Genomic DNA, 26,633 nt, shown 5'->3' with positions numbered 1-26,633 from the left:
TCTGCTCCTATGATGCTGCTTGGCCTGCTGTGTTCATCCAGCCCTGCACCTTGTTGTCTCGGATTCTCCAGCATCTGCAGTTCCTACTATTCCTATGGGCCAGGTATGACTCCAACCAGTGGAGAGTTTGCCCCTTCATACCCATTGATTCCAGTTTTGCTTAGGCACCTTGATGCCACATTCAAACAAAATGCTGCATTAACGTCAAAGGCTGTCACTCTTGCCTCATAAATATGGATCTGTACACACCGATGCATAAATGGATTCAGTTTCATAAACTGTCTATGACAAAAGCTGTATGTACACAGGATAAGGGACATACTTTATCCTTAAGGAAATAAAACTGAATTTGCTGCAGAAACTCAGCAGTCATAGTCATAGAGTCAGAGTTATACAGCATGGAAACAGACCCGTCTAACTCTGTGCTGACCAGATACCCTAAACTGAACTAGACTCATTTGCCAGCATTTGGACCCTATCCTTCTAAATCCTTCCTATTCATGTACCTGTCCAGGTGCCTTTTAAAGATTCTAAGTGTACCAGACTTCATCACCTCCTCTAGCAGCTTGTTCCATACACACACAACCCTTTGTGTAAAAATTACTCCTCAGGTCCTTTTCAAATCTTTCTGGTCTCACCTTAAACCTATGACCTCTAGTTTTGGACTCCCCTACCCTGGAAGAAATAATGTTAGTATTCACTCTATCCATTCTCCTTCTGATTTTATGAACCTCTGTAAGTTCGGCCTTCAGTATCCAATGCACCAGGGAAAAAGGCTGCAGTCTCTTCAGCCTCTCCCTATAGCTCAAACCCACCAATCCTGGTAACATCCTTGAAAATGTCTTCTGGACCTTTTCAAGTTTAACAACATCTTTGTTATAGCAGGGAGACCAGAATTGAATGCACTGTTCTAAACCGGCCTCACAAATGTCCTGTCTAGCTGCAGCAAGACCTCCCAAATCCTACACTCAGTGACAAAAACAGAAGCCACTAAAAAAGCTCAACAGGTCTGGCAGCATCTGTGAAGAGAAATCAGAGTTAATGTTTCGGGTCCGGTGACCCTTCCTCAGAACTTGTATACTCATATACTTCCTATACTCAGTGAGCTGACTACCCTGGCCACATCTGTGGAGACAGAAACAGTTAATGTTTCGAGTCTGTGTGACACTTTAGCAGAATGATTAAATCCTGTCCACAAGCCACATGTCAGGATAGTCATGGAATAATCCCTACTTGCCTGTATGAGTTCCATAGAAGAATCATACTGGACTCGAAAGATTAACTCAGTTTTTCTCTCTCCACAGATGGGGCCAGACCTACTGAGTTTCTCCTTTGTTTTGTGCAGATTTCCAGCATCTATAGTATTTTGCTTTTACTTGTGTGACTCACCGAACTGCCTTCACACGGTGCCATCTATCATCATGAAATGATCCATTCACCACGACGGCAACTGTTCCGCTGCCTAGGTTATAGCTGGAACAAGAGAGAGGGCATTATAAATATCCTAATAAATACAGAAACATGACAGAATATGGTAGTTGCTGAGGCCCTTAGCTAAAGTTGATGTAACATGACTGAAAAGGAATTTCCAGATGCACATCACAGCCAGACTTGTGGTCTCCATATAGAGATAATGGATAACATAAGATTCTCGGTAACAAGTAACATTAGGGAATTTACTCAACATTCTGTAAACTGGCAGTTCTAAACACAAGCATTTTAATAAGGAGCATTTTTGAAAGGCCCAGTTAAGCCACAGTCCTAAGTTTGTTATTTAGTAAAAAGGAGAAGGACAGTCTGCTCCTACAGTATTCTGGACTTTTTAGGTAATTGTAAATTAGAAATGAAACAACAAATTACTCTTAAAGGCTTAGTTGAATTCCTTGAGCAAATGTTGGTAGGCAATAAAAGTGGCCCACTGCATTATTAGGGAAGATAAAGCAATAAATTGTATAAACATGGCCTCTAAAATATAATCAGTACAGGAGTGGGGGTGAAGAAGGGTTGTAAAAAGAGAGACAAAAAGGGAAATTGCTGGAAAAGCTCAGCAGGTCTGGCAGCATATATGGAAAGAAGTCAGAGTTAACATTTCTGGTCCAGTGACCCTTCCTCAGAACTTATGGTAGCTAGGAATTTCTTCCCTTTCTTTTAGCTTTACTTGTTACATTCTCTGCCAAACATCCTCTCTCCCAGCCCCCCCACCCCAGAGGGACAGTCTGTTCTTTCAAATTTGGCAGTTAGATACACGATAGTTCTGCCATTCTCACATTCTGATCACTTAATCTGTACTATCAACATTTTTAAAGTTTTCAAGAAGATTTGTAGATCAGGTTGTGGATGACATCCTCACTGCGCCATTGGATTTGATTGCAAACGTTTCTTCACCGTGCTAGGTAACATCGTCAGCGCGCCTCTGGTGAAGCGTCAGTGTTCTGTCCCGCGTGTTATTTATATGCCTCAGTTTGCTGGGGTGGTTGGTATTACTTCCTGTTCTGTTTCTCAGTGGTTTGTACACAAGGTCTAATTCAATATGTTTGTTGATGGAATTCTGGTTGGAATACCAAGCGTCCAGGAATTCCCTGGCTTGTCTCTGTTTGACTTGTGCGATTATCGATGTGTTGTCCCAGTCGAATTTGCGTCCCTCGCTGTCCATGTGTAGTGAGACAAGTCAGAATTGGTCATGTCTCTTGGTGGTTAGTTGGTGTTCATGTATCCGTATTGTCAGTTTTCTTCTGGTTTGGCCTATGTAGTGTTTAAAGCTTTGGCAAAGATCTGTAGCTCGGGTTGTGGATAAATACAGAATCAACTTCCGTTTCTGGATGTTAAAGAAGAGCGATTAACAAACGGGGAGTTCCAAACCTCAGTATACAGAAAAGCAACCAATACGGATCAAATCCTCAACTTCCACAGTAACCACCCCAACATCCACAAACAAAGCTGCTTTAGAACACTATATAAATGGGCCAGGACACACTGCAACACTCCAGAACTACGCAGGAAAGAGGAAGAACACTTATACCAGATCCTCGCTTTAAATGGATATCCTCACAACTTCATCCACAGATGCCTTCAAAACAGACAACAATAGGAGGACACAGTATGACCTAACACACTGGCCACACTGCCCTACATCAAGAACAAATTGGAACTGACAAGAAGACTCTTAAGACCATTAGGAATCACGGTGGCCCACAAGCCCACAGCCACTCTACGACAAACACTCACAAGGACTAAAGACCTCATTCCCACAACATGTAGAAGGAACATGGTTTACAAAATACCAGGCAACGACTGCCTCAAACATTACATTGGACAGACAGGAAGGAAACTAGCCATCAGAATACATGAACATCAGCTAGCAGCAAAACAGCATGACAAACTCTCCTTAATATCAGTACATTCAGACAATGAAGGCCATCAATTTAACTGGGACAAGGTAACCATAGTAGCCCAAGCCAAACATAGACATGCATGGGAATTCCTAGAGGCATGGCTCTCCACCCATACTTCAATCAACAAACATATAGAACAAAAACAAAATTGCTGGAGAAGCTCAGCGGGTCTGGCAGCATCTGTGAAGGAAAAAACAGAGTTAACGTTTCGGGTTCTGAGGAAGGGTCACCGGACCCGAAACGTTAACTCTGTTTTCTCCTTCATAGATGCTGCCAGACCTGCTGAGCTTCTCCAGCAATTTTGTTTTCGTTCCTGATTTACGGCATCCGCAGTTCTTCCGGTTTTTAACAAACAGAGAGAATTGGATCCAATCTACAAACTTGTACAGATCAAAACGGTAAATGACAGTACTCACCATTATGGACTGGACAGTATAAATTCCAAGCTGAGTAGAATAACATCGCTTCATCAGAGGCTCCGCTGATGATGTCACCTATCATGGTGATGAAACGTCTAAACAAAAACAAGCCAGCTCAGCGAGCAAGTCAACAACCCCTATGTAGTGTTTCTTACAGTCCTGGCATGGTATTTTGTATATTACACTGGTTTGGGGTATGGGATCCTTGACATTCGTCAGCAGCTGTCGTAGGGTGGTTTTTGGTTTTCAGTTTGTGGGTCTAAGTAGTCTTGAGGTCATCTCTGAAATGTCCTTGATGTATGGTAAGGTGATCAGTGAGTCTGGTCATGTTGTGCTTTCCTGTTGTGGTCTGTCTTGGAGGGAACTGCAGATTGCGCTTTTCAGGTATCCATTCCTTTTGAATACTCCATATGTGCTCCTGTTCTGCTTTGCACAGTTCCGGGTTGCTACAATGTGTCGTGGCTCATTTAAATAGTGTCCTGATGCAGCTCCGTTTGTGGGCATTGGGGTGGTTGCTAGTGTATTTGACTATCTGCTCCGTATGTGAGGTCTTTCTACATATGCCAGTCTGGAGTTCCCCGTTGCTTTTGCGTTCTACCATTACATCCAGGAAGGGTATTTGGTTGTTGTTCACTTCTTCTTCCGTGAATTTTATCCTGGTAAGGATGTTGTTTATGCATTGATGGGTTTCTTCTAGTTTTGTGTGTTTAATAATCATGAAGGTGTCATCTACATATCAGACCCAAAGTTTGAGTTGTATAGTGGGGAGTACTGTCCATTCTAACCTTTGCATTACTGCTTCTGCAATCAGTTCTGATACTGGGGATCCCATTGGTGTTCCATTAATTTGTTTGTATATATTGACTTTGAAGGTTAAGTAGGCTGTGAGGCACAGATCTAATAGTTTCATGGTGATGTTCATATTGATGTTGTTGGTATCCTGGGTTGCCTGCCTACTTAATTCATCCAGCAGTGTGGTAATTGTTTCTTTGGCTCGGTCGATGTTTACAGATGTAAATAGTGCTGTTACGTTGAAGGATACCATTATCTCGTCCTCTTCTATCCTGGTATCCTTGATGTTGAAGAATTCTTGGGATGAGTGGATGGAGTGGGTAGTGTTGTCCACTAAGTATTTCAATTTCTGTTGTAGTTCTTTGGCAAGTCTGTATGTTGGTGTGCCTGGTAGTGAGAATGGGTCTGAGAGGGACCCCAGTTTGTGTACCTTGGGGAGTCCGTAGAATCGGAATGTGTTATATCCCTCTGGCTTCATTTTTTGGTAGTCTCCTATTGTAATCCAGTTCCCTAACTATGGTGTCGGGTCTATCGCCATTTATTGGTATTGCCCTGTGTACCAACCACTGAGAAACAGAGCCGGAAGTAATACCAACCACTCCAGCAAACCAAGGCATATAAATAACAAGCGGGACAGAACACCAACACTTCACCAGAGGCGCACTGACAATGTTACTAGTAGGGTGACGACACGTTTGCAATCAAACCCACCAGCTCGGCTAGCATGTCTGCAATCCTACCAACATCTTTTCTCTGCCATCACTCTACACACTATCCCACCCCCCAACTATAGTATAAATGCTGCCCCCTCCACACTTCACTTCAGCTCTGAAGAGTCATCTAGACTCAAAACGTGAGCTTGCTGTCTCTCCATGGATGTTGTGTGACCTTCTGTGATCTCCAGCTTTTTTTGTTTTCAGTACAGATTCCAGCATCTGCAGAAATTTGCTCCTAGCTAGGAAAAAGTTAGTTTTTATGCAGAAGTCAGTGTGGGGGGAGGGGCTATGGAGCAAATGATAGGTGGATCTAAGAGCCTAAGGAGAGAGAACAGTTGGACAGACAAAGGAGTGGATAATGATTAGCCTAGGAGAATGAATAGCTACAACTGGCAACTATTAGTGGCTAACAATGGATTGCATGTAATAGCAGACCATGTGATAACAAGGGGTAGTGGTAAAGGCATGGAAGATGGCGCCTCAAGCCTTTGAAACGATATTGAGTCAGGAAGACTGTAGAGTTCCCAAGCGTAAAATGAGGTGCTGTTCTTTCAGTTTGCACTGAGCTTCACTGGAGCATTACAGTGAGGCTGAGACAGAGATGTTGGCCAGGGAACACCTTCTGTGGTTGCAGGGGAAGGTGCTGCAGTACAGTCATCATGGTGAGTGGCTTGGAGGGGAATTTACAGGTGGTGGTATTCCCATGTATCTGCTGTCCTTGTCCTTTTAGATGGAAGTGGTTGTGCATTTGGAACGTTTGATGAATTCCTGCAGCATCCTGAAGGTAGTACATACTGCTTCTACTAAGTGTCAGTGGTGATGGGAGTGGATATTTGTGGATGTGGTGCCAATCAAGTAGTTTGCTATGTCCTGGATGATGCCAGAAGCTTCTTGAGTGTTGTTGGAGCTGCATTCATCTAATTAAATGTGGAGTATTCTATCACACTCCTGACTAATGGATGGTGGACAGGATTTGGGGAGTCAAGATGTGAGTTATTTACTGCAGGATTCCTGGGCTCTGACCTGCTCTTGCCACCACAATATTTAAATAGCTAATCCAGGTCAGTTACTGGTCAATGGTAACCCCAGGATGTTGGTTGTGGGGGATTAAGTGATGATAATGCCATTGAATGTCAATGGGCAATAGTTAGTCTCTTGTTGGAAATGGTCATTGCCTGGCATTTGTGTGATATGAATGTTACATGTAACTTGTCAACCTAAGGCTGGATATTGTCGAAATCTTGTTGTATTTGGACATGGACTGCCTCACTTTCTGAGGAGTCATAAGTAATGCTGAATATCTACACCAAAACCAAGGAACTCACCTGAACACCAAGGCACCATCCTGGAGGCCAAGTGAGATGAAGTCACTGTTAATCCTCATGGTGCTGTCTCCTCTCCAAAGCAGCAAGCCATCATCAGCTGTCGTCTTGAACCTCATGAAGATATTGGACCTGGTTCCTGAGACTCTGCTCAGAGTATTGAAAAAATAAACAACACATCTAAGTTCAAAATTGACCTGGAGTCATTAACGCAAAATGGAACCATCACCAATCAACTTCAACAAATAGAAATCAGATTCACTCCAAGTGAAATGGATAGAACAATCGGAGAAATCCAACAATTTCATGAACTCCTGAAACATTTATCTCCCCTGCTTTTGGCCCCTGGATGACTGATCAGTCCGTAAGAATAAAGACATAAATCACTGAATTGTTACGATGCAGAAAGAGTTTAATCAGCCCATAGTGGTTGCACAGTCTCATCACATGAGCATCATTACCTTGTGCCAATCTCCTGCTTTTTCCCCATTGCCCTTGTACATTTTTCCTCTCCAAATAATCATCTGACGCCTTCTTGAATGCCTCAATTAAATTGTGATGTTGGTTGGCAGGGGGCAGGAGGGAAGAGGCTGCATTAGGAGAAGATGAAAAGACAGAGAGCTGAATCTTACTGAGTTGTTTTTGAGATTGACAGGAAGAACAGCATCTTTATGAAGGAAGAAAATTCTACCCAAGCCATGGTGAAATTAATAAAGAGTTTTTAGATTTTTTTTATTCATTAATGGGATGAGGGCATCGCTGGCTAGGCTGACATTTATTGCCCATCCCTAATTGCCCAGAGGGTAGTTAAGAGTCAACTACACTGTTGTGGATCTGGAGTCACATGGAGGGCAGACCAGGTAAGGACAGCAGTTTACTTCCCTAAAGGACATTAGTGAACCAGATGGGTATTTCCAACAATTGACAATGCATTCATGGTCATCAGTAGACTCATAATTCCAGATTTTTTTCACTGAATTCAAATTCCACCAACTGCCATGGCATGATTCAAACCTGGGCCCCCAGAACATGGCCTGGGTCTCTGGGTTAATAGCTCAGCAATAATGCCACTGGGCCATCACCTTCCCATGTACGCTGTCTGTATTTAAAGTTGATGAGGCACCAGATGACCTATACCCAGTCTTATTAAGGGAAGAGAGTGTACAGAGATCCTGGTCTTCATTTTCTGGATTTTCTTAGATTTGAGTTGTCCCAGGGGACTGGAAGATTGCAAAAAAAATACAGTTGTTCAAATAAAAATTTAGGAAGGATAAAACAAGCAATTACAGACCGGTCAGTTTAACCTTGGTGGTAGGGAACCCTTTAGGACAATAATGAAGACAAAATTAATAGACACATGGATAAATCTACATGAGCAAGGTTAGAACTTTTGGAATTAAAAGGGTCAAAATTGGCTGAGTAGCAGGAAACAGAGAGTAATAGTTAATGAATTTTTTTTGGTTTGCAGGAATATTTGCAGTGGAGCTCCCTATGGATTGCTATTGGTACTCTTTATTTTTCTGATACAGATTAACAAACTTTACCTTGCTGTGCAGGGAACTATTGTAGATGATACGAAACTAGTGAATAATACAAAACTTTGCAGCATCGGTAAGCTGTGGAGGACAATGAGGAACTTGAGAAAGACATTGAAAAGTTTGGACAAAGAACATGGGCAGAGAAAATAAAATGAAGAGTACTATTCTAAAGGAAGTGCTGGAGTGGAGGGATCTAACTGTAAATGTACAAAAATCACTAGAAGTGTTTAGACAGATTGAAAAAGCAGTTAATAAAACATATAATATCCCTGAGTTAGGGGTAAGAGTAGAGAGTTCTGTTGAACTTATTTAAGACATTAGTTCAGCCTCAGGTGGAGTACTGTGTCCAGGATGTGAAAGTATAAGAGAGAGAGAGAGAGAAGAAAAAATGAATGATGGTTCCGCAGTAGGAATTTCAGTTTTTAAGATATATTGGAGAAGTTGGGGCTGCTTTCCTTGGAGACAAGAAGGTTGAATGAAGATTTGATCGAGGTGTTCAAAATCATGCCGGACGTGGGCAGAATAGGTAAGAGAGAAATGATAAATCATGTGAGGGTACAGATTTAAGGTAACTGGTGAACGATGCAAAAGCAGCATGAGGAAAAGCTTTTCCATGAAGCAAGCAGTTAAGATTTGAAATGTGCAGCCTGAGAGTGTAATGAAGACTGATTCAATTAAGTCTGTCAAAAGGGAATTATAGTATTATCTGACAAGGAAGAATGTGCAAAGTTATGTACAAAAGGTGGGGGAATGACACAAAGTGATTGCACATTCAAAGATTTACTGCAGATGTAATGGGCTGATTGGCTTCCTGCTGCGCTGTAATAATTCTGTGATCCTCTGATACAGCAGCATTCCCCAGGATTCAGGATGTGAACCACTGCACTTTTATATTTACATATATTAATGACCAGGACTTGGGTATACTGGTCATCGTTTCAAAGAATGCAGATGACACAAAATTTTGATATCTAATAAACAATAAGATAGGAGGTCAGAGATTTCAACATAGACAAAAGGAGGAAATCTGCTGTGCAATGGTAAATGAAAATTAACAGAAGTATCCAGTGATTAAATTCCAGTAAGGAAAGGCAACACAAACTGAATTCGTAATTCTAAAAGAGGTGCGGCAATGGAGATGGGGGTTGGGGGAGGGGTAAATGTGCAACAATCTTTGTAGATGGCAGGACAAGTTGAAAAAGCTGTTAAAATAGCAACCAGAGAATTTCATTTTACAAACAGGGATACAGAGAACATCATTGTGCTAAACCTTTCTAAATCACTGATTGACTGGGACATAGTGGTCAATTTTCGGCCACTAGAAAGGGCATCAAGGCCTTTGAAAGGGCGCAGAGAAAAGTTAATGAAATCGTACCAAAAATGAAAGACTTCAGTTTCACAGAGAGATTGGGAAGCTGAGATTGTTCTCTTCAGACCAGAGAAGCTTAAGAGGGATTTGATAGAGGTGCTTAAAATCCTGAGAAGCTATTATGCAACAGATCAGAAGAAAATGTTTCTTTTGGTGGGAGGGCAGGGACAGAAGATGATGTTCTGGAATGGGCTGCCTGACAGTGCACTGGAAGCACATTCAAAAGAAATGTCCAAAAGGGAATTGCAGAATTGCTGGAAAAATGAATATTTACAAGGCTTCAGGGAAAGAGGCGGGGAGTGGGATTAAATGGATAGTCCTTTTAAAGAGGAACTATGGGCTGAATGTTCTCCTCCCATGCAGTAAGGTTTTATGATTTTAACCTGTCAATTAAATTAAATGCTGAAATTCACACATGGGTATTTATTATTCTTGATATAAGCCTTCTGAACTCCCTCTAAAGTGGGGTTGTAATCCATGACCCTCTGACTTGGAGGTGTTAACACTGAACCATGACTGACAGGCAAACCAAAGGGTCACAGATGGTTACAGTGAGCAGGGGGACACTTACCGCTTGAGAAAGTTTGGATGGTCATAGGTGAGGTAACTGCGGCCAATGAACTGCGGGATTTCAATGGCATCTGTAATAGCTGAAATCACAGGAAGAAATTCAGAGAGAATCTCTGCAATTCCCACACAGTCCTAATAGAGGACAGCCTTGGTTTACACAGAAGCCTCAGCCACAGAAAATCAAACTCTCACACAGACCCGTGGAATTTCCCTAGCACTTGCCATGTTTACTTTCTACTCTTTTAAACTGAGATCTGTCACTCCATATCTCTTGTATTTCTTCCCTGGGCCACATCAGAGACACACTCTCGCACCATGTCTAGACTCACAGCATTAACTCAAACTGAACACCAGTAAAGCTTTGTCCTCTCCCTTATTTGCCCTTTAACCCACTCACCTTTCTCTATCCCCGCACAATTTCCATCTTCCCCTAAATCCTGTACACTCCTCATGGTTGTCTGCTTAGAGGGCGCTCTACTTTGCTTTGGCCCATGTGCAGTTCATTGCCAGTAATAGAGTACTTTCACACTCGCTATGGATTATGGGTAACTACAATTCCATTACTGCAGCAAGTGTGGATCGATTCTACTTCATTGGTGTGAATGTAAATATATTTAGGTCGTCAATCCGGTTTTTTTCCATTCAATCATATGTTCAGCTCCTCTATTATTCCTGTCAAAGTGCACAAACACCATCTTTCACCACACTATATTGCATCTATGAGTGAGAAGGTGAGTCTGAGGAAGGACAGAGGGGAAGATTAATGGGTGATGGAGGAGGAGTATGGTGGGGCGAGCGGATAGGATTGCCTGATGAGTGAGGGGGACAAATACTGGGAATGAAAGGGGAGTGTGAGTGGAGATAAGATTGGGGATGAGAGTAAAGTGTGAGGGAGGGGTGCTGAGTGAGGGGGTCAAATACTGGGAATGGAGGGGGGAGTGTGAGCGGAGATAAGAATGGGGATGAGAGTAAAGTGTGAAGGAGGGGTGCAAGAGTGCTGTAGGAGAGCGCAATTTGGGAAGAAGAAAGAGTCTGTAGTATGGGATAAATGCAGGAGCAGTGGGGAAGTGTGGGTGTGGGAGGAAGTGAGGGATGAAGGGTTGTATAGGATTTAGGGGAAGATGGAAATTGTGCAGGGATAGAGAGAGGTGAGTAGTAAAGTAGAAATGGCAAATAACTTGAAAGGAATTTGGGGACTTACGTATACATATTAATCAATTAGAACCTTCTAACTGAGTAAGAATTTAACAACATCTTAGGTTTGTTTAGTACATCCTCATCAATGATGTGAACCTTTGATCTTTTACTTATAAATTCTGTGTCTGCTACTACTTCTCTCACTAACACTTGAAGAAGGATTGGGGCTCCGAAAGCTTGTGTTTTCAAATAAACCTGTTGGACTATAACCTGGTGTCGTGTGATTTCTGACTTCTATTTGGTGCATTAGTAACAAGATGCCTTGTAAATCCAGCAGTAGACTTGAGGTTGAATATTCACAAATCAATGAAAATGTCAGGGCCTGTGGATATGATGTTTAAGAAAGCTTGTGGGATCCTTGACTTTATAAATAGGGTCCCTGAATACAGTTCTGACGTCCTCAGCTGTGATAAATTGCCTGAGTGGTTTCCCATCAGCAAGCTCTACTCTAATGTTCGTCTAAGACACCAGGATAGATCCTGGAGTACTTACTGTTCAGACAGTAATTTCCACATTCTGCAGCCCGTATGATGTAAAAGAAAGAAGACAAGACAGACTGTTAGCGATCAAGAGTTCATGTTACACAAGTTAATCTTTAAGTAGGAGGCCATTTGGTCCATTCCATTCATGCTGGCTCTCTGAGGCACCCAGTATAATCCCTTGCCTTTCCCTGTTGCCAAGCACATTCTTCCATTTTAGTCAATAATCCAACTTGAGGCTTTGATTAAATCCCCTCACCCACACTCACAGGCAATACGTTCCAGACCGTAAAGCAGTTGTTGTGTGAAAAAAAAAGATCCTCAGCTTTCTGTTGCATCTTTAGTCATTAACCTCCAATCTGTGTCCTCTCTTATCAATCCTTCCACCAATAGGAATGGTATCACCCTACCAACTCTGTCCAAAAACACCTCTATCAAATTGCTTCTTTGGGGAACTTTTCCATAAAAGGGGTATTGAACAAAGAAATGTTTATCAGAGGAAAGAAAGTGAAGTGGAGGTAATTAGTGAGGCTGACTGACAATTATTTGTGCTTCTAGATGGAGGCAGGATCGACGGCTATGCTGAGTAAGCTGTTTCAACAGCATCTGTACATTAACACATGAACATGTCCTCTTTAACTGTTCACAATATCATTAGTGTCTTCTATTTTGTTTCTTTAAGTCTATGTTTATAAGCTTTGATTTATAACTTATAAAGTTTTAGCTAGACCACAAATAGAGAATTGCACCTCTCTTCTTTAGGAAGGATGTAAGAGTCCTTGAGAGGAGGCAAGGCAACTAACCAGAATGGCATTAGGGATGAAGGATTTTACCTCTATTAAATTCAAGAATCTGGGCTTGTTGTTCCTGCAACCAAAGGAGACTGAGGGGAGATTTAATTGAGGTACACAAGTTGGTCTGCCTTATCCAAACCTCTCACAAAGAAAACCTTAATTGCCTTTTCAATAAATTACTTTGCTCTCATGTGAACATTTCTGTCCTGGGCTTGCTGCTATGTTCTAATGAAGCACACCACAAGCTTGAGGAAATAAAAAGTGAAAGAACTATGGATGCTGTAAATCAGAAACAAAAACAGAAATCACCAAAAAAGCCCAGCAGCTCTGGCAGCATCTGTGAAGATAGCTTGAGTAAGAACACCTCATTTTCCACTTAGACACTTCACAGCCTCGAAGTCTCAACACTGAATTCCATAACTTCAGAAACTGACCACTTTATGTCTGCCATCTTTCTCCCCACTTCTGCCCCAACAGCACTGTTGTGTTTGTATCTTCTTTACTTTGCTTTTAGAAGCTAAGATTCACTCTCTCTCTTTCACACCTTAATTTACACCCTTCTTACATCCTGTTAAGTTTCTCCAGTATTCTCTGTGTGTTACAAAGAAAAACTCTTCCCATTGTCTGGTGATATGAGGGCTAGGAGAGACAGCTTTAGAGTGTTGGGTGAGAAATAGGGGGTGTGGAGGGGGCTGGGTGCAAAGAGGAAATTTTTTACACAATGAGCTGTTATGATCTGGAGCCAGCTACCCATGAGGGTGGAGGAAGTGGAGAAGATAAATGATTTTAAAATGAAATTTAATTGGACACCTGAAGGAAATGAATAGAAACATAGAAAATAGATGCAGGAGTAGGCCATTTTGTCTTTTGAGCCTGCACCGCCATTCAATATGATCATGACTGACAAACAATTTCAGTATCCCACTCCTGCTTTCTCTCCATACTTCTTGATCCCTTTAGCCACAAGGGCCATGTCAGCTCCTTCTTGATTATATTTAACGAACTGGCCCCAACAGCTTTCTGCAGTAAAGAATCCCACAGGTTCACAATGTTCTGAGTGAATAAAGTTTTCCTCATCTCAGTCCTGAATGGCTTACCCCTTATTCTAAGACTGTGACCTCAATTTCTGGAGTTTCCCAACACTGGGGACATCCTTCTCACATCTATCCTGTCCAGTCCCATCAGGATTTTATATGTTTCTATCAGATCCCCCCTCATTCTTCTAAATTCCAGCAAGTACAAGTCCAGTCAATCCAGTCTTTCTCATATGTCAGTCCTGCCATCACGGGAATCAGTCTGGTGAACCCTCACTGGACTCCCTCAATAGTAAGAATGTCCTTCCTCAGACTAGGAGACAAAAACTGCACACAATACTTAAGGTATGGCCTTACCAATGCCCTGTATAACTGAAACAAGACATTCTGACTCCGATACTCAAATCATTTTGATATGAAAGCCAGAATGCCATTAGCTTTCCTCACTGCCTATTGCATTTGCATGTCAACCTTCAGTGACTGTTCCACCATGACACCCATGTCTTTTTGCACCTTACCTTTTCCTAAACTGCTATCATTCAGATAATAATCTGCCTTCCTGTTTCCGCCACCATAGTGGATAACTTCACATTTATCCACATTATATTTGCATTTATCAAGCATTTGCCCACTCAGCCAGTCTGTTCAAGTCACACTGCAGCCTCTTAGCATCCTCCTCAGAGCACACACTACTATTCAGCTTAGTGTCATCTGAAAATGTGGAGATATTGCATTCAATTCCCTCAACCAAATTGTTAATGTATATTGTGAACAGCTAGGGTCCCAGCTCCAATGTGCAGGATGACAGGTGGAAACAGTCTTTAATAAAATGAATCATCCACGTAATGTGTGTCTGGATGGCTGGCCTAGGACTTATTGCCTAGAGGGGAAAGACTGCTTGCAGAGAGCCAGTATAAACATGATGGGCAGAATGGCTCTTTATATGCTGTAATGACGCTAGGTTTCCTGATTTAACATTTCTTGTTTGGATTGTTTAACCAAGCATTAACAGATTAGAGTCTCCTGTTGAAGTAGTTTGGTAGAGTTCAAGTAGAGATTGGCCATACATTGGTTATACGGTAGAACAGACTAGATCAGGCTGAACAGCCTCCTCCTGTTCCTGTCTGCATCCTGGTAATACTTGGTCTGACATTTTCTTACCTTTCTGACACCGCAGCCCGTCAAAGCCCAGGGGACAATCACATTCAAAGGCACCGTGATGAGGACTGCAGCTGCCTCCGTTGATACAGGGGTTTTTAACACATGGGTGGTTTGCATTCTCCAAGTTCACGCTGGTACTGAAATCATGCTGGAGATGGATGGTCCGATCATTCAGGATTATCTGGAAAGGGACAGAGGTTTCAGCAGGGGAATGTTTGGAATTGAACACTGAAAAAATGGGGTGACACTGTCCGCAGGCCATTGGGATGTAGAGGAGTGAGGTCTGCTGATGATTTCAACAGAAGGTGAGTTGAGGCAGAGATGGAATCAGATGAATTTACCTGGTTGGAAGCATAGAAACATAGAAGATAGGAGCAGGAGGAGGCCATTTGGCCCTTTGAGTCTGTTCTGCCATTCATTGCTATCATGGCTGATCGTTCAATTCAAAAGCCTAATCCTGCCTTCTCCCCATAACCTCTGATCCTATTTCTCTCAAGTGCTACATCTGGCTGCCTCTTGAATACATGCAATGTTTAGCATCAGCTCTTGCCTGTGGTAATGAATTCCACAGGGTCACCACTCTTTGGGTGAAGAAACGTCTCCTCATTCCGTCCTAAATTGTCCACCCTGAAACCTCAGACTGTGATCCCTGGTTGTGGACAGACCCACCATTAGGAACATCCTCCCTGCATCTACCTTGTTCCGTCCTGTTAGAATTTTATAAATCTCTATGAGATCCCCCCTCATTAGTCTGAATTCTAGCAAAAACAATCCTAACCTAGTCAATCTCTCCTCATATGTCAGTCCTGCCATCCCCAGAATCAGCCTGGTAAATCTTTGCTGCACTTTATCAAGAGCAAGAGCATCCTTCCTCAGAAAAGGAGACCAAAACTGCACACAATATTCTAGGTGTGGCCTCACCTAGGCCCTGTATAACTGCAACAACACATCCCTGCTCCTGTACTCAAAACCTCTCGCAATGAAGGCCAACACACCATTTGCCTTCTTTACCGCCTGCTGCACCTGCATGCTTACCTTCAGCAACTGGTGCACAAGGACACCCAGGTCCTGCTGCACACGCCTCTCTCCCAAATTACAGATATTCAGATAGTAATCTGCCTTCTTGTTCTTGCTTCCAAAGTGAATAACCTCACATTTATCCAAATTATACTGCACCTGCCATTGATTTGCCCACTCACCCAGCCTGTCCAGATCATGCTGAAGGATCTCTACATCCTCATCACATTTTACCCTCGCACCTGACTTGGTATCATCTGCAAACTTGGAGATGTTACATTTTGTTCCCTCATCCAAATCTTTGTATATGTTGTGAATAGCTGGGGTCTCAGCACCAATCCCAGTGGCACCCCACTAGTTACTGCCTGCCAATTAATTCCTTCTCTTTGTTTCCTCTCTACCAACCAGTTTTTTATCCATTTCAATACACTTCCCCCAATCCCATGTGCTTTAATCTTGCACAATAATCTCTTATGCGGGACTTTGTCAAATACTTTCTGGAAGTCCAAATATACCACATTGACTGGCTTTCCCTTGTCAACTCTTCTAGTTATATCTTTATAGAATTCCAACAGATTTGTGAAGCATGATTTCCCCTTCATAAATCCATGTTGACTCTGTCTGATCCTGCCACTGCTTTCTAAATGCTCCGTTATAAAGTCCTTGATAATGGATTCGAGAATTTTCCCCACTACCGACATTAGGCAAGCATCCTTTAACAATGGGGGAAGATCTGGTGTGAGAATGGAATCAAATACAACTGAAAGGGTGCAAATAGTTTGCTTCAAATGCAGAGAATTGCCGGAGCAGGAGACTTGGAGTCAGTCACTAGGGAATGGAGGTCAGGGCAGTCACTGGGAAATGGAGTTCAGGGCAGGGACCAAACACAGTCTTCACAATATCTAACAAAATAAAATTACTGCTCACACAGTACTGCAGCTGGACAAATCACAAGGAATGCTGGAATCCTGAGGAATGAGGATGAGATTGAACTGGATGTAGTCAGTGTACATACACAAAGACACACTGACAACATGTACACATATGTACACAAAAACATGTCAATATTCACAACACTTACACATTCCAGAACCAGGGATCACAGTTTAAGGCCATTTAGGATTGAGATGAGGAAAAGTTGAAGACTTTCAAGAAACATGTAAATATAGCTCTTAGAGCGAAAGGGTATGGAGAGAAAGTGGGAACAGAGTAAGGAGTCAGATGATCAACCATGACCCTATTGAATGGTGGAGCAGGATCAAAGGGCTGAATGGCCTACTGCTGCTCCCATTTTATCTGTTTCTGTGCATGAACATACAAATATACATTTACGTTGACAATAGATACACAGACCACACTTAGGCACACACAAACCCACACACATACAACACACACATGACATAAAATACTTACATTCTGAATGCTTCCTGTGAATGGCTGCAACACTTCAGAGTTCTTCCTTACATTGTCATAGTCAGGAATTCCTCCAAAGAATAAGTCAGTGTTACACTTAATCTGCGTGAAAGCCCCCTGTTGGGAGGAGAGACATCAGAATAAGCATCAATATGGAGTTCTTAGAGTGCTCTGGCCTACATGTGACTCAGACCCAGAGCAATGTGGCTGACTCTTAAATGCGCTCTGGACTCTTAGCGATAGGCAATAAATGCTGCCTAGCCGGGGACGGCTTGATCCCTTAAATGAATAAAGAAATAATTGCCCGGATGAAGATGGTGGTGAGCTTTCTTCTTGAATACAGTTGACTGGCTTGCTAGGCCATTTCAGAGGCTGAGTAAGGGTCAATATGGAGTCATGAAGACCAGGAGTAGGGCAGTGGATTAGACAGAAGGCAATATGATAGGTAATTTTATTTAAATTCCTCTGGTTGCTATGGTGAGACTTGAAGTCCTGTTCCTGGATAATTAGCTCAGTAGCATTGCCAATACACTACAACTCCTCTGCAATATATATCTGCTCTTCCATGGAGAGTCACTGCTGCAGCCTCTGATGTGATTTATCAAACATATCCCACACACTATCCATTGTCAAATCTTGACTGCTTACCAATGTGATACCCCATTGGGATGGAGTGAAGGTTATTTCAGAATCTTAAGCCATCCACCAACCTACAACTTTATTTAAACAACGATGTCTGGAACTCACCTCCGCCATCCCCTCCACAGTGTGTTGGTCATCTACCTGCAGAATTCCACTCTTGGCAGTACGAGACACCTTCACATCATGCCATTGGTTCAGGGAAATGGGTTCCTTACTCCTACAGAATGAATTAGATAGACTAATCAGATACACAGGAGGTGCACAGGGAAAAGGCTGAAGTTCCATTGCATTAGATATTTTGGAAGTGTCCGTCATGTAATAGGCTGGGAAACACAACTGGTATTGAGGCCAGAGGTGGCTAACTGAGGTTAAATTAAATGGAGAGGAAGTGATGTTAAACAAAGGTGGCCATGAGGAATGTGCTGAGGTGGAAGGTAATGAGGACAAGGTGAGATCAGGGGATATGGGATGAAGGTAGGATTGAGTTGTGCAGAGAAAAGATGGATAAGGGTACTGGCAGGAGGTAGAGTCAAGGGAGAAGCTGGATAAAGGAATATGGTGCAAAAACAGAAGTTACTGGGAAAACTCAGCAGGTCTGGCAGCATCTGTGGAGAGAAAGCAGTGTTAATGTTTTGGGTCCAGTGACCCTTCCTCAGAACTGATTGTTGCTGGGCAAAGGTTGGTACAAATGCTGAAAATGGGGGTTGAGGGAGGGGGAGAAGTAAACACTCGGTGGAGAGGGAACCCAGAGAGAGAGAGAGGGAGAAAGAAAAACTGTTGGACAGACAAAGGAATGGGGAAAGGTCAGCCTGAGAGAATGAATAGCTGCCAGTGGAGACTGTTAGTAGCTGACAATTGGCTGTTTCTGGCAGCAGCCCATGTGATGACAAAGCCTGGCATATGGGGACTCGGGCAAGGACATGGGCGAAGATGCTGAGACCCGAAAATTATTGAACTCGTATTGTGTCCTGAAGGTTCCAAAGTTCCCAAATAGGAAGTGAATTGCTGTTGTTCCAGCTCGTGCTGAGCTTCATTGGAGCACTGCAGCAAGCCTGAGACAGAGATGTTGACCGGGGAGCAGGGTAGTGAGTTGAAGTGGCAGACAACAGGAAGCTCAGGGTCATTTTGGTGGACAGAACATAGATGTTCTGCAAAGTGGTCACACAGTCTGCATTTCGTCTCCCCACTGTAGAGAAGACCACATTGTGAACTGTGAATACAGTAGTCCAGACTGAGTGAAGGACATGTAAATATCTGCTTCACCTGGAAGGTATGTTTGGCCTTTTGGATAAAGGGAAGGAAGGAGGTAAACAGGCAGGTATTACACCTGCAATTGAAGGGGAAGGTGCTTGGGAGCGTGGGGTCGTGTTGGGAATGGAGGAGGAGTGGACCAATGTGTCCCAGAAGGAATAGTCCCTGTGCAAGTCTGACAAGGGAGGGGAAGGGAATGTGTGTCTGGCAGTGGCATCTTGCTGAAGGTGGCAGAAGTGGTGGCTATTTTTCTTTTGATGTGGATGCTGGTGGGATTGTAGGTGAAGACATGGGGGACCCTATCACTATACGGGAGAGAAGAGAGGGAGTGAGGGTCAACGTGTGGGAGATGGGTTGGACATGGCTAAGGGCCTTGTCAACCAGAGTTGAGGAATAAGGTGGACATTTCAGAGGCTCCCTTATTGAAGGTGGCATAATTGGAACAGATGCGATGGAGACTGAGAAACTGACAGAAAAGAGTCTTTGTAGAAAGCAGAGTGTGAAGATGTGTAATTAAGGTAACTGTGGGTGGGTTTGTAGTGGATATTGGTAGTCAGCCTATCCCCGGAAATGGAAACAGAGACATCGAGGAAGGGGAGGGAGGAATCAGAGATGGACCAGGTTAAGTTGAGAGCGGAGTGGAAATTGGAAATGAAATTGATAAATTTTTCCAATTCTGGACCAGGGAGGGAAGCAGCACTGATGATATCATGGATTTACCAGAGAAAGAGTAGTGGGGAGGGGCCAGAACAAAACTAAAACAAGGAATGTTTGATGTACTTCATAAAGAGACAGGCATAGCTGGGACCCATGTGGGTACCCAGGGCCGCAACTTTTACCTGGAGGAAGTGAGGGGAGTTTAAGGAGAAGTTGTTCAAAGTAAGAATGAGCTCAGCCGAGTGGAAGAGTGTGGTAATGAATGGGGAGGGTTCAGGTCTTTTGTCCAGGAAGAAGCAGAGAGCCCTGAGTGGGGGATGGACATGTGAAGGAACTTGCATGTCCATTGTATAGAGGAGGTGGCTGGAGCCTGCAAACTGGAAATTTGAAACTGACATAGAGTATCAGTGGAATTGTGGGCTGGACAAGGGTAGAAAAAATTGTGTCAAGGTAGGAGGGGATCAGTTTAGTGGGACAGGGGCAGGCAGAAACAGTGGGTTTGCCAGGACAGTCCTGTCTGTGGATTTTCGAAAAGAGGTAGGAGTAAGCTATGTGGGGTTGGGGTCTATGAGCTTGGAGGCCATGTGTGGGGAGATCACGAGATGAAATGAGATTAGTGACCATTGTGGACACAATGGCCTGGTGTTCAATGGTCCAGAGGGAGATAGGAGAAGATATGTGAGAGCTGGCACTCAGCTTCTACAAAAGTAGAGGTCAGTCAACCAGACAACAACAGCACTACTCTTGTCAGCAGGCTTGATTGCAAAGTCAGGTTTGGATCTGATCACACAGAGTTCAGATTTGTTCAGAGGAGGATAGGTTAGAATTGGTGAGGACAGCAGAGAAATTAAGATGACTAATGTCATATCGACAGTTCTTGATGAACAAGTCGAGTGCAGGTACCAGTCCAGTGGGAGGGATCTGTGGGCGGGGCAGTGTTTAAGGTGGATGAAGACATCTATGGGCCAGAGAGAGGACTCTTGTCCAAAGAAATGGGCACAGAGGCACAGGCGACAGAAGAAGAGTTTAATGTCACATCATGCTCTAAATATTCAACACTCAACTTGGTGACCCCTAATTTTAAAACAATGTAGAATTCCAAATACACACAGATCAACCATGAAGAATTTGAATGATAGACCAGGTTGAAGGGGCTGAATGGTCTTCTTCTGTTCCTATTTCCTATGTATCTGTGTAAACCTTTCCTGTCAAGGAGATTTTCTTGAGGCAGTTTTAGTAAGATAGGAATGACAGAACTTGCATTGGAGTAGCATCTCAGAATGTCCCAAAGTACTTACAGCAAAAAAAGTACTGAAATCAGGTCATTGTTGTCATGCAGGAAATGTGGCTGCCAGTTTGTAGACAACAAGATCCCACAAAAAGCAATATGATAATGGCCCTACAACCCTTTTACTGTGGTGTTAACCAAGTGCTAAATATTGACCAGAACACTGAGGAGAACCCTCCTGCTCTTCCTCAAAACAGTGTTAGGAAATCATTCATAACAACCTGAGAATATAACCGGCATCATGGAAGAGATGGTTGCCCATGGGTGGATAAAAATAATTAAATTGCCCACTTTCAGTTGCGCCTTGAGAGGGTGCTGATGACCTGCCTTCTTGAGCTGCTATGGTCCATGTGCTGTAGGGAGACTTGTTATGCCTTTAGGCAAGGAGTTCCAATCACAGCGCCATAATTCCCACTAACATGAGCCATCTATTGAACCTCCTTTGCTTTAAAGAAGGTAAAGTTGCCATATTCTTACTAAGCTATAGGGCTGCTCTCTCATTAGCAAGAGAGATGACTGGTGGCAGTTTAACCAGCGGGTTACCATGCCTCAGGCAAGGAGAAAGGTTGAGAAGATGAGTCCTTCATGGTAACCTCAGCTGGTGCAGTAATTGAACCTGCGCTTTTAGTATCACCCTCTATCGTAAACCAGCCATCCAGCCAACTGAGCTAACCGAGCTTCCCCCCACCCCCACTATGATTTGCGTGATGAAGTGGGTGAGGATTGGGTGGAGATGACAGCATATTTTGTAGTTGAACTCTGACCTGATGGATGCAGTCCCTGAGCCACAGTCGAAGCGGAACTCCACATATCTGGCCACTAGATTGAGGGAGATGAAGTCTTTACTGGAGGTGTCGTGGCTGTAGAGGATGACCCCATTGGCAGCCTCAGGACGGAAGGTGATCTGGAACTCCATGAAGGAGAGGTAATACTGAGGCTCCATTGGCCAAGGCAGACCAGCGTAGGACATTTGTGAAGCATTGAACTGTGGGACCACCAGAGTGAAAGCTAGGCCAAAGAGTCATTGGAAACAAAAAGAGCAGGGATTTGTGTTATAATTTGTTAAGTTCTTGTGTCAAAAACAGATATATATTCAGAATTTTAGAATGATCTTTTTTTTAATTTATCCATGGGATGTGGGTGTTGCTGGCTGGGCCAGCATTTGTTGCCCCTAATTGCCCTTGCATTGAGTGCTTGCTAGAACAATTTACGGAGCAGTTAAGAGTCAGCCACATTGCTGTGGGTCTGGAGTTACGTGCAGGCCAGACCAGATAAGTATGTCAGTTTCTTCCCTAAAGGATATGAGTAAACCAGATGGGTTTTTACAATGCTTGAATATTGTAAAAAGGAGACGTGAAGGCGAAGCTTATGCCTTGTACTCATCAGGACTGGTTTGAGGCCCACATTATGCTTCATCTGATCACACACACATGTTTCATCTGATCGCTCTCACACACACACACACACACACAAACACACACACACACACACACACACACAGAGACACAGTCACTGACTGACACTCACTCACTGACATACACACAAAAACCCATCAACATCTGACACACGCTTAATGACACACTTGCTGACATAGATTTACCAACACACTCACTCACAAAGAGACAGGCACTAACACATATTCACTCATATTTTCACACTGACACACACAATCTCACAGCAACACACACACACTTGTACAGCCAGATTCACTCACACACACATCAACTCACCATCAATGCCAACCAGCATGAACTGTGGAGAAAGACATTGGGTGGGGATCACATACCTTCCTCGCAATGCTTGCCTCGGAAACCCTTGGGACACAGACACAGGTAAGAGTCAGCCCTGTGGGAAACACAGCTCCCACCGTTGATGCAGGAAACTCTGTTGCACAATCCAGCGCTGCACTCCCCTAGGAAAAGGCAAAAGCTGATTTCAGGAGGTGGGAGGAGATTTTGGTGAAGGCAGGAGGATGAAGGAGATATTGTAGGGGTGGTGGTGGATAGGCAGTAATTTCAGGGGAATTAAATCTGCAAGTAAAGTAAACATGATGATGGAGACCCCAGACTGTACCAGGATTGGCGTTGTAACTGACATGGACCAGTAAGATCTCTGGAAAGTCCAGAAATGATCATGGAGGATCGTAGGGAACAATAACTAAAGTAAGGCCTGAGAGTAACATTACCAACCGCACTGGACTCATTCCTAGAGATTTAGTCACATGATTGATCCCAATGCCTTGTCCCCCAACACAAAGTCACTTGATACAGATTCATTGTCCCTCCATTCAATTAGAAAACAAAGTCTGAACACATTGGGCTGATTCTTAACCTTTCCTGCCCAGCCAACTTGCTGGCGTTTTATAGAGAACTCCTCTACTCCTTGTCCATCTTCATCTGACATCTCCATCTGAGAGGGTTGCTAGGGGCTCAATTTAACATCTCACCCAAAAACTGGTTCCTCTGGCAGGGTGGAACTCCCACAGCCCTGCATGAGAAGTGTCAGCCTGGATTATCTGTGCTCCGGATCTGGGGCTTCAGACCTGGTCATCATATGAGACAATACTGGATTGGACAAGGACCTATTTCCCATGGGGTGATTCTACAATCACTTACACCTCCTCGCTCCCTCATAGCATCCGTTAAGACTGCTGAAGAGATATTTTGAGATGTGTCTGTGTGCAATCATCTGTAGTGTGAGCATTATCCCTCGACTAAACTTTCACAATCATCCCCCTCATGTTATTTAATTAATATTGTTAAATTGGCAAAAGATACAGCAGACTTAGTATAATGTGGGAAATTTCTGCCTCTGCATAAGTAATAGAAAAACAGATTACTAAGTGCAGAGACTGCAGAATTCTGTGGTATGGTGAAATGTTGGTGTCCTTGTACAAATAATGCAAAGTTGGCATTCAGGTGCAACAATTAATGAGGAAATCAGAGAGAATGCTGGACTTTATGGAAGAGGAGAATTGAGTAGAAATATCAGGAAGTCTTGTTGTAGTTGAACAGGTCATTGGTGAGACAATGCTCCATGTGCTGTATCTTTTGCCAATTTAACAAGGTGTAGTGGAAGCCGTTCACAGAAGGTCCAGTAAACTTATTCCCGTGAAGAGTGTTGGTTAATGAGAAGTGCTGAGTACTTTAGGCCTGTACACACTGGAGTTTAGAAGAATGGAAGGTGACTTTGCTGAAATGTATAAGATTTGTAGAAACTAGATGTAGAAATGTTGTTTCCCTTCGTGAGAGAGTCTAGGACTAGAGGATATCATCTCAGAATAAGGGTCACAGACTTAAGACAGAGATGCGGAGGAATTTCTTCTCTGAGAGAGTAGTGAATCTTGACCACATAGGGCTGTAGAGGCTAGGTCATCAAGTATATCTAAGACTGAGACAAATTTTTAATCAGTAAGTGAATCGAGGGTTATGGGGTAAAGACAGGAAAATGGAATTGAAGATTATTATATCAACCATGGAATGACAGAGCAAACTCAATGGGCTGAATGCCCTACTTCTACTCCTATATCTGATGGTCTTATGGGAGGATGCTGAGATAATGTTTCCTTTCATGAGGAAGTCTAGGAACTATGGTCCCACAGTTTCAGAAGAACAGATGTCCCATTTAGAACACAGATGAGGAGGAATTAATTCTCTTTGATGTTCATTAATCTGAAAATCTAATTTGCCTCGTTGAATACATTCAAAGTTGTGTTTTCTTTTGAGGGGAATGGAGGATGATGGGGGCAGAGAGGAAAGTGGAGTTGAGACTATGACCACATCAGCCACGATCCCAGCAAATTTCTGAAGAGGCTTGAGGATCTTCATTCTCATGCTGTGATGTAAATTCTGAGGGCACCCAGGGCCCAGTTGGATTCCGAACCCTCACGCACAAGAAAAGAATGAACATTCAATTGGGAGGATGGGAGAGGATTATCAATATTCAAGGAAATAAAACTGATGTGTTGGTTGGTCCAGCATTTATCACCCGGCCCTAGTTGCTCTTGAGGAGGTGGTGGTGAACTGCCTTCTTGAACTGCTGCAGTCCATGTGTTGTAGGTCGATCTACAGTGCCCTTAGAGAGGGAATTCCAGCATTTTGACTCAGTGACAATGCGGGAATGGCGAGATTCAATTGTGTAGAAAGTGAGAAATTATTTTTGCTGATGAGAGAGAATTGAGAAAGTGTGTCTAGAATAAGTTGTCAATCTTTAACATTGGAGTATGTCCATTCAGGGCTGGAAGAGCCATGAAGGGCTGAATAGTCTGATCCTCCTGTTATGTTTGGGTTGATGTAAGACCTGGGACCTTCCCAGGGCTTTACCGTTGCAGATATGATGAGCTGAATGGCTCCCCTTGGTGCCATAAAACTTCTGTGATATTGTGAACAATCTTTCCCTTATCAGTGCAGCTGATGGTGATTCTAGGAAATTTGTTTACACAGTTCAACTCATATTGAGAAACTCAGCCCCTCTCCCAGCCTCGCCCACACGTACCAACATCAGCCCCACTGACTGCTCGACCCACAGGCCAGCCTCGCATGTTGATCCGTCTGCCGTTAATGACCAGTGACTGGACACAGCCTCGGAATCCCCGATTAGTCCCTGCTGCCTTGGCCAGCCAATAGGCACTTGGCGCACCGCCAAGGTACAATGGTGACCGGAATGTGATCTTTGTGTAGTGACCCTGTGAGGAAGAGCAAAGCTCAGAGTAAGGTTCTGCATCCCACTGGGTCCCACAAAACAGGCAAAACTTTGACCTCCTTATCACACTGGGTAACAAACAAACAAACAATCTCCTCCATTCTCCCTTCTTCCTTCTGTCAATCCCTCCCACAGACTCTTTCTGTTCTCCATTTGCTACCTTGGTTAACCCTATCACACCACAATGATTCCAAACCCTCCCCTCTCCCATCTGTCTATCCTCCATTCTCTCCTCTGCTCTCCTTCCCTCACCTCTTCTCTTCTTCCTCTTTCAATCCTGTGCTGCCTCTCTTCCTCTCCTCCCCCACTCACTTTCTGCACCTCTCGCTTATACCCTCCCTTTCCCACTCTCTCTGATTCCCCTCTCTACTTCACTACTTCTCTCTTTCACCCCATCCCCCTTCTCTTGCCTCTACCTCTTCCATTTTCCCCTCCTGATCTCTGGCTCTCCTAATTTCATATCCCACGTTAATCTCCATCCTGTCCCCTCTACCTCTCCCTCCTGTCTCCCTTTCCATTCTCCTACACACTCTTCATTCCTTACCTATCACCCCTGTCTCCCTGCATCCTCACTAACCTCATCCTTGTCCCACTCCTCAATCAGTCCTCCTCCTCTCTCTCTCTGCCCATCCTCATCCATAATTGACACTCTTTCTCCGAACCCTATCCTGTGTTCCATCTCTCCAACCTTACTTTGCCTTCTCCCTTCCCCCTTTCTCTTCCTTCCATTCCCATCCCTTCTCTCCTCATCCCCTCTTACCGTCCCCTCTCCCATAATCCAACCCTTCCACCCCTCTAACTACCTCCCCCTCTTTCTAGAGCGATAGAGGTTATCTTGGTTCAGAGATAGTAGGAACTGCAGATGCTGGAGAATCTGAGAT

General features: G+C 43.5%; 1 protein-coding gene across 5 annotated transcripts in view; it reads right to left on the bottom strand.

The window, feature by feature from the left end:
* LOC109938682 (pikachurin) overlaps window positions 1–26,633 on the bottom strand; it is a 111,668-nt gene that overhangs the window by 14,980 nt on the left and 70,055 nt on the right. For 2 of the 5 annotated variants that reach the window (XM_048595385.1, XM_048595386.1), the window contains 9 exons: window positions 25,546–25,735; window positions 22,838–22,963; window positions 21,816–22,059; window positions 17,961–18,072; window positions 17,214–17,330; window positions 14,784–14,964; window positions 10,120–10,198; window positions 6,645–6,788; window positions 1,390–1,473 (listed from right to left, as the gene is read on the bottom strand). In XM_048595385.1, coding sequence (XP_048451342.1) covers window positions 1,390–1,473; window positions 6,645–6,788; window positions 10,120–10,198; window positions 14,784–14,964; window positions 17,214–17,330; window positions 17,961–18,072; window positions 21,816–22,059; window positions 22,838–22,963; window positions 25,546–25,735 — 1,277 coding nt within the window. Of the gene's footprint in view, window positions 1–1,389; window positions 1,474–6,644; window positions 6,789–7,102; window positions 7,208–10,119; window positions 10,199–10,515; window positions 10,856–11,807; window positions 11,824–14,783; window positions 14,965–17,213; window positions 17,331–17,960; window positions 18,073–21,815; window positions 22,060–22,837; window positions 22,964–25,545; window positions 25,736–26,633 lie in introns of those variants that run through there. The other 3 variants (XM_048595389.1, XM_048595387.1, XM_048595388.1) reach the window with 3 other exon arrangements.

Source organism: Rhincodon typus, chromosome 3 (genome assembly GCF_021869965.1).
Source record: "Rhincodon typus isolate 14 chromosome 3, sRhiTyp1.1, whole genome shotgun sequence".
In the NCBI taxonomy this organism is placed as follows: domain Eukaryota; kingdom Metazoa; phylum Chordata; class Chondrichthyes; order Orectolobiformes; family Rhincodontidae; genus Rhincodon; species Rhincodon typus.
The sequence above is the reverse complement of the archived record's forward strand: the minus strand, read 5'-3'. Positions and strand labels throughout refer to the sequence as shown.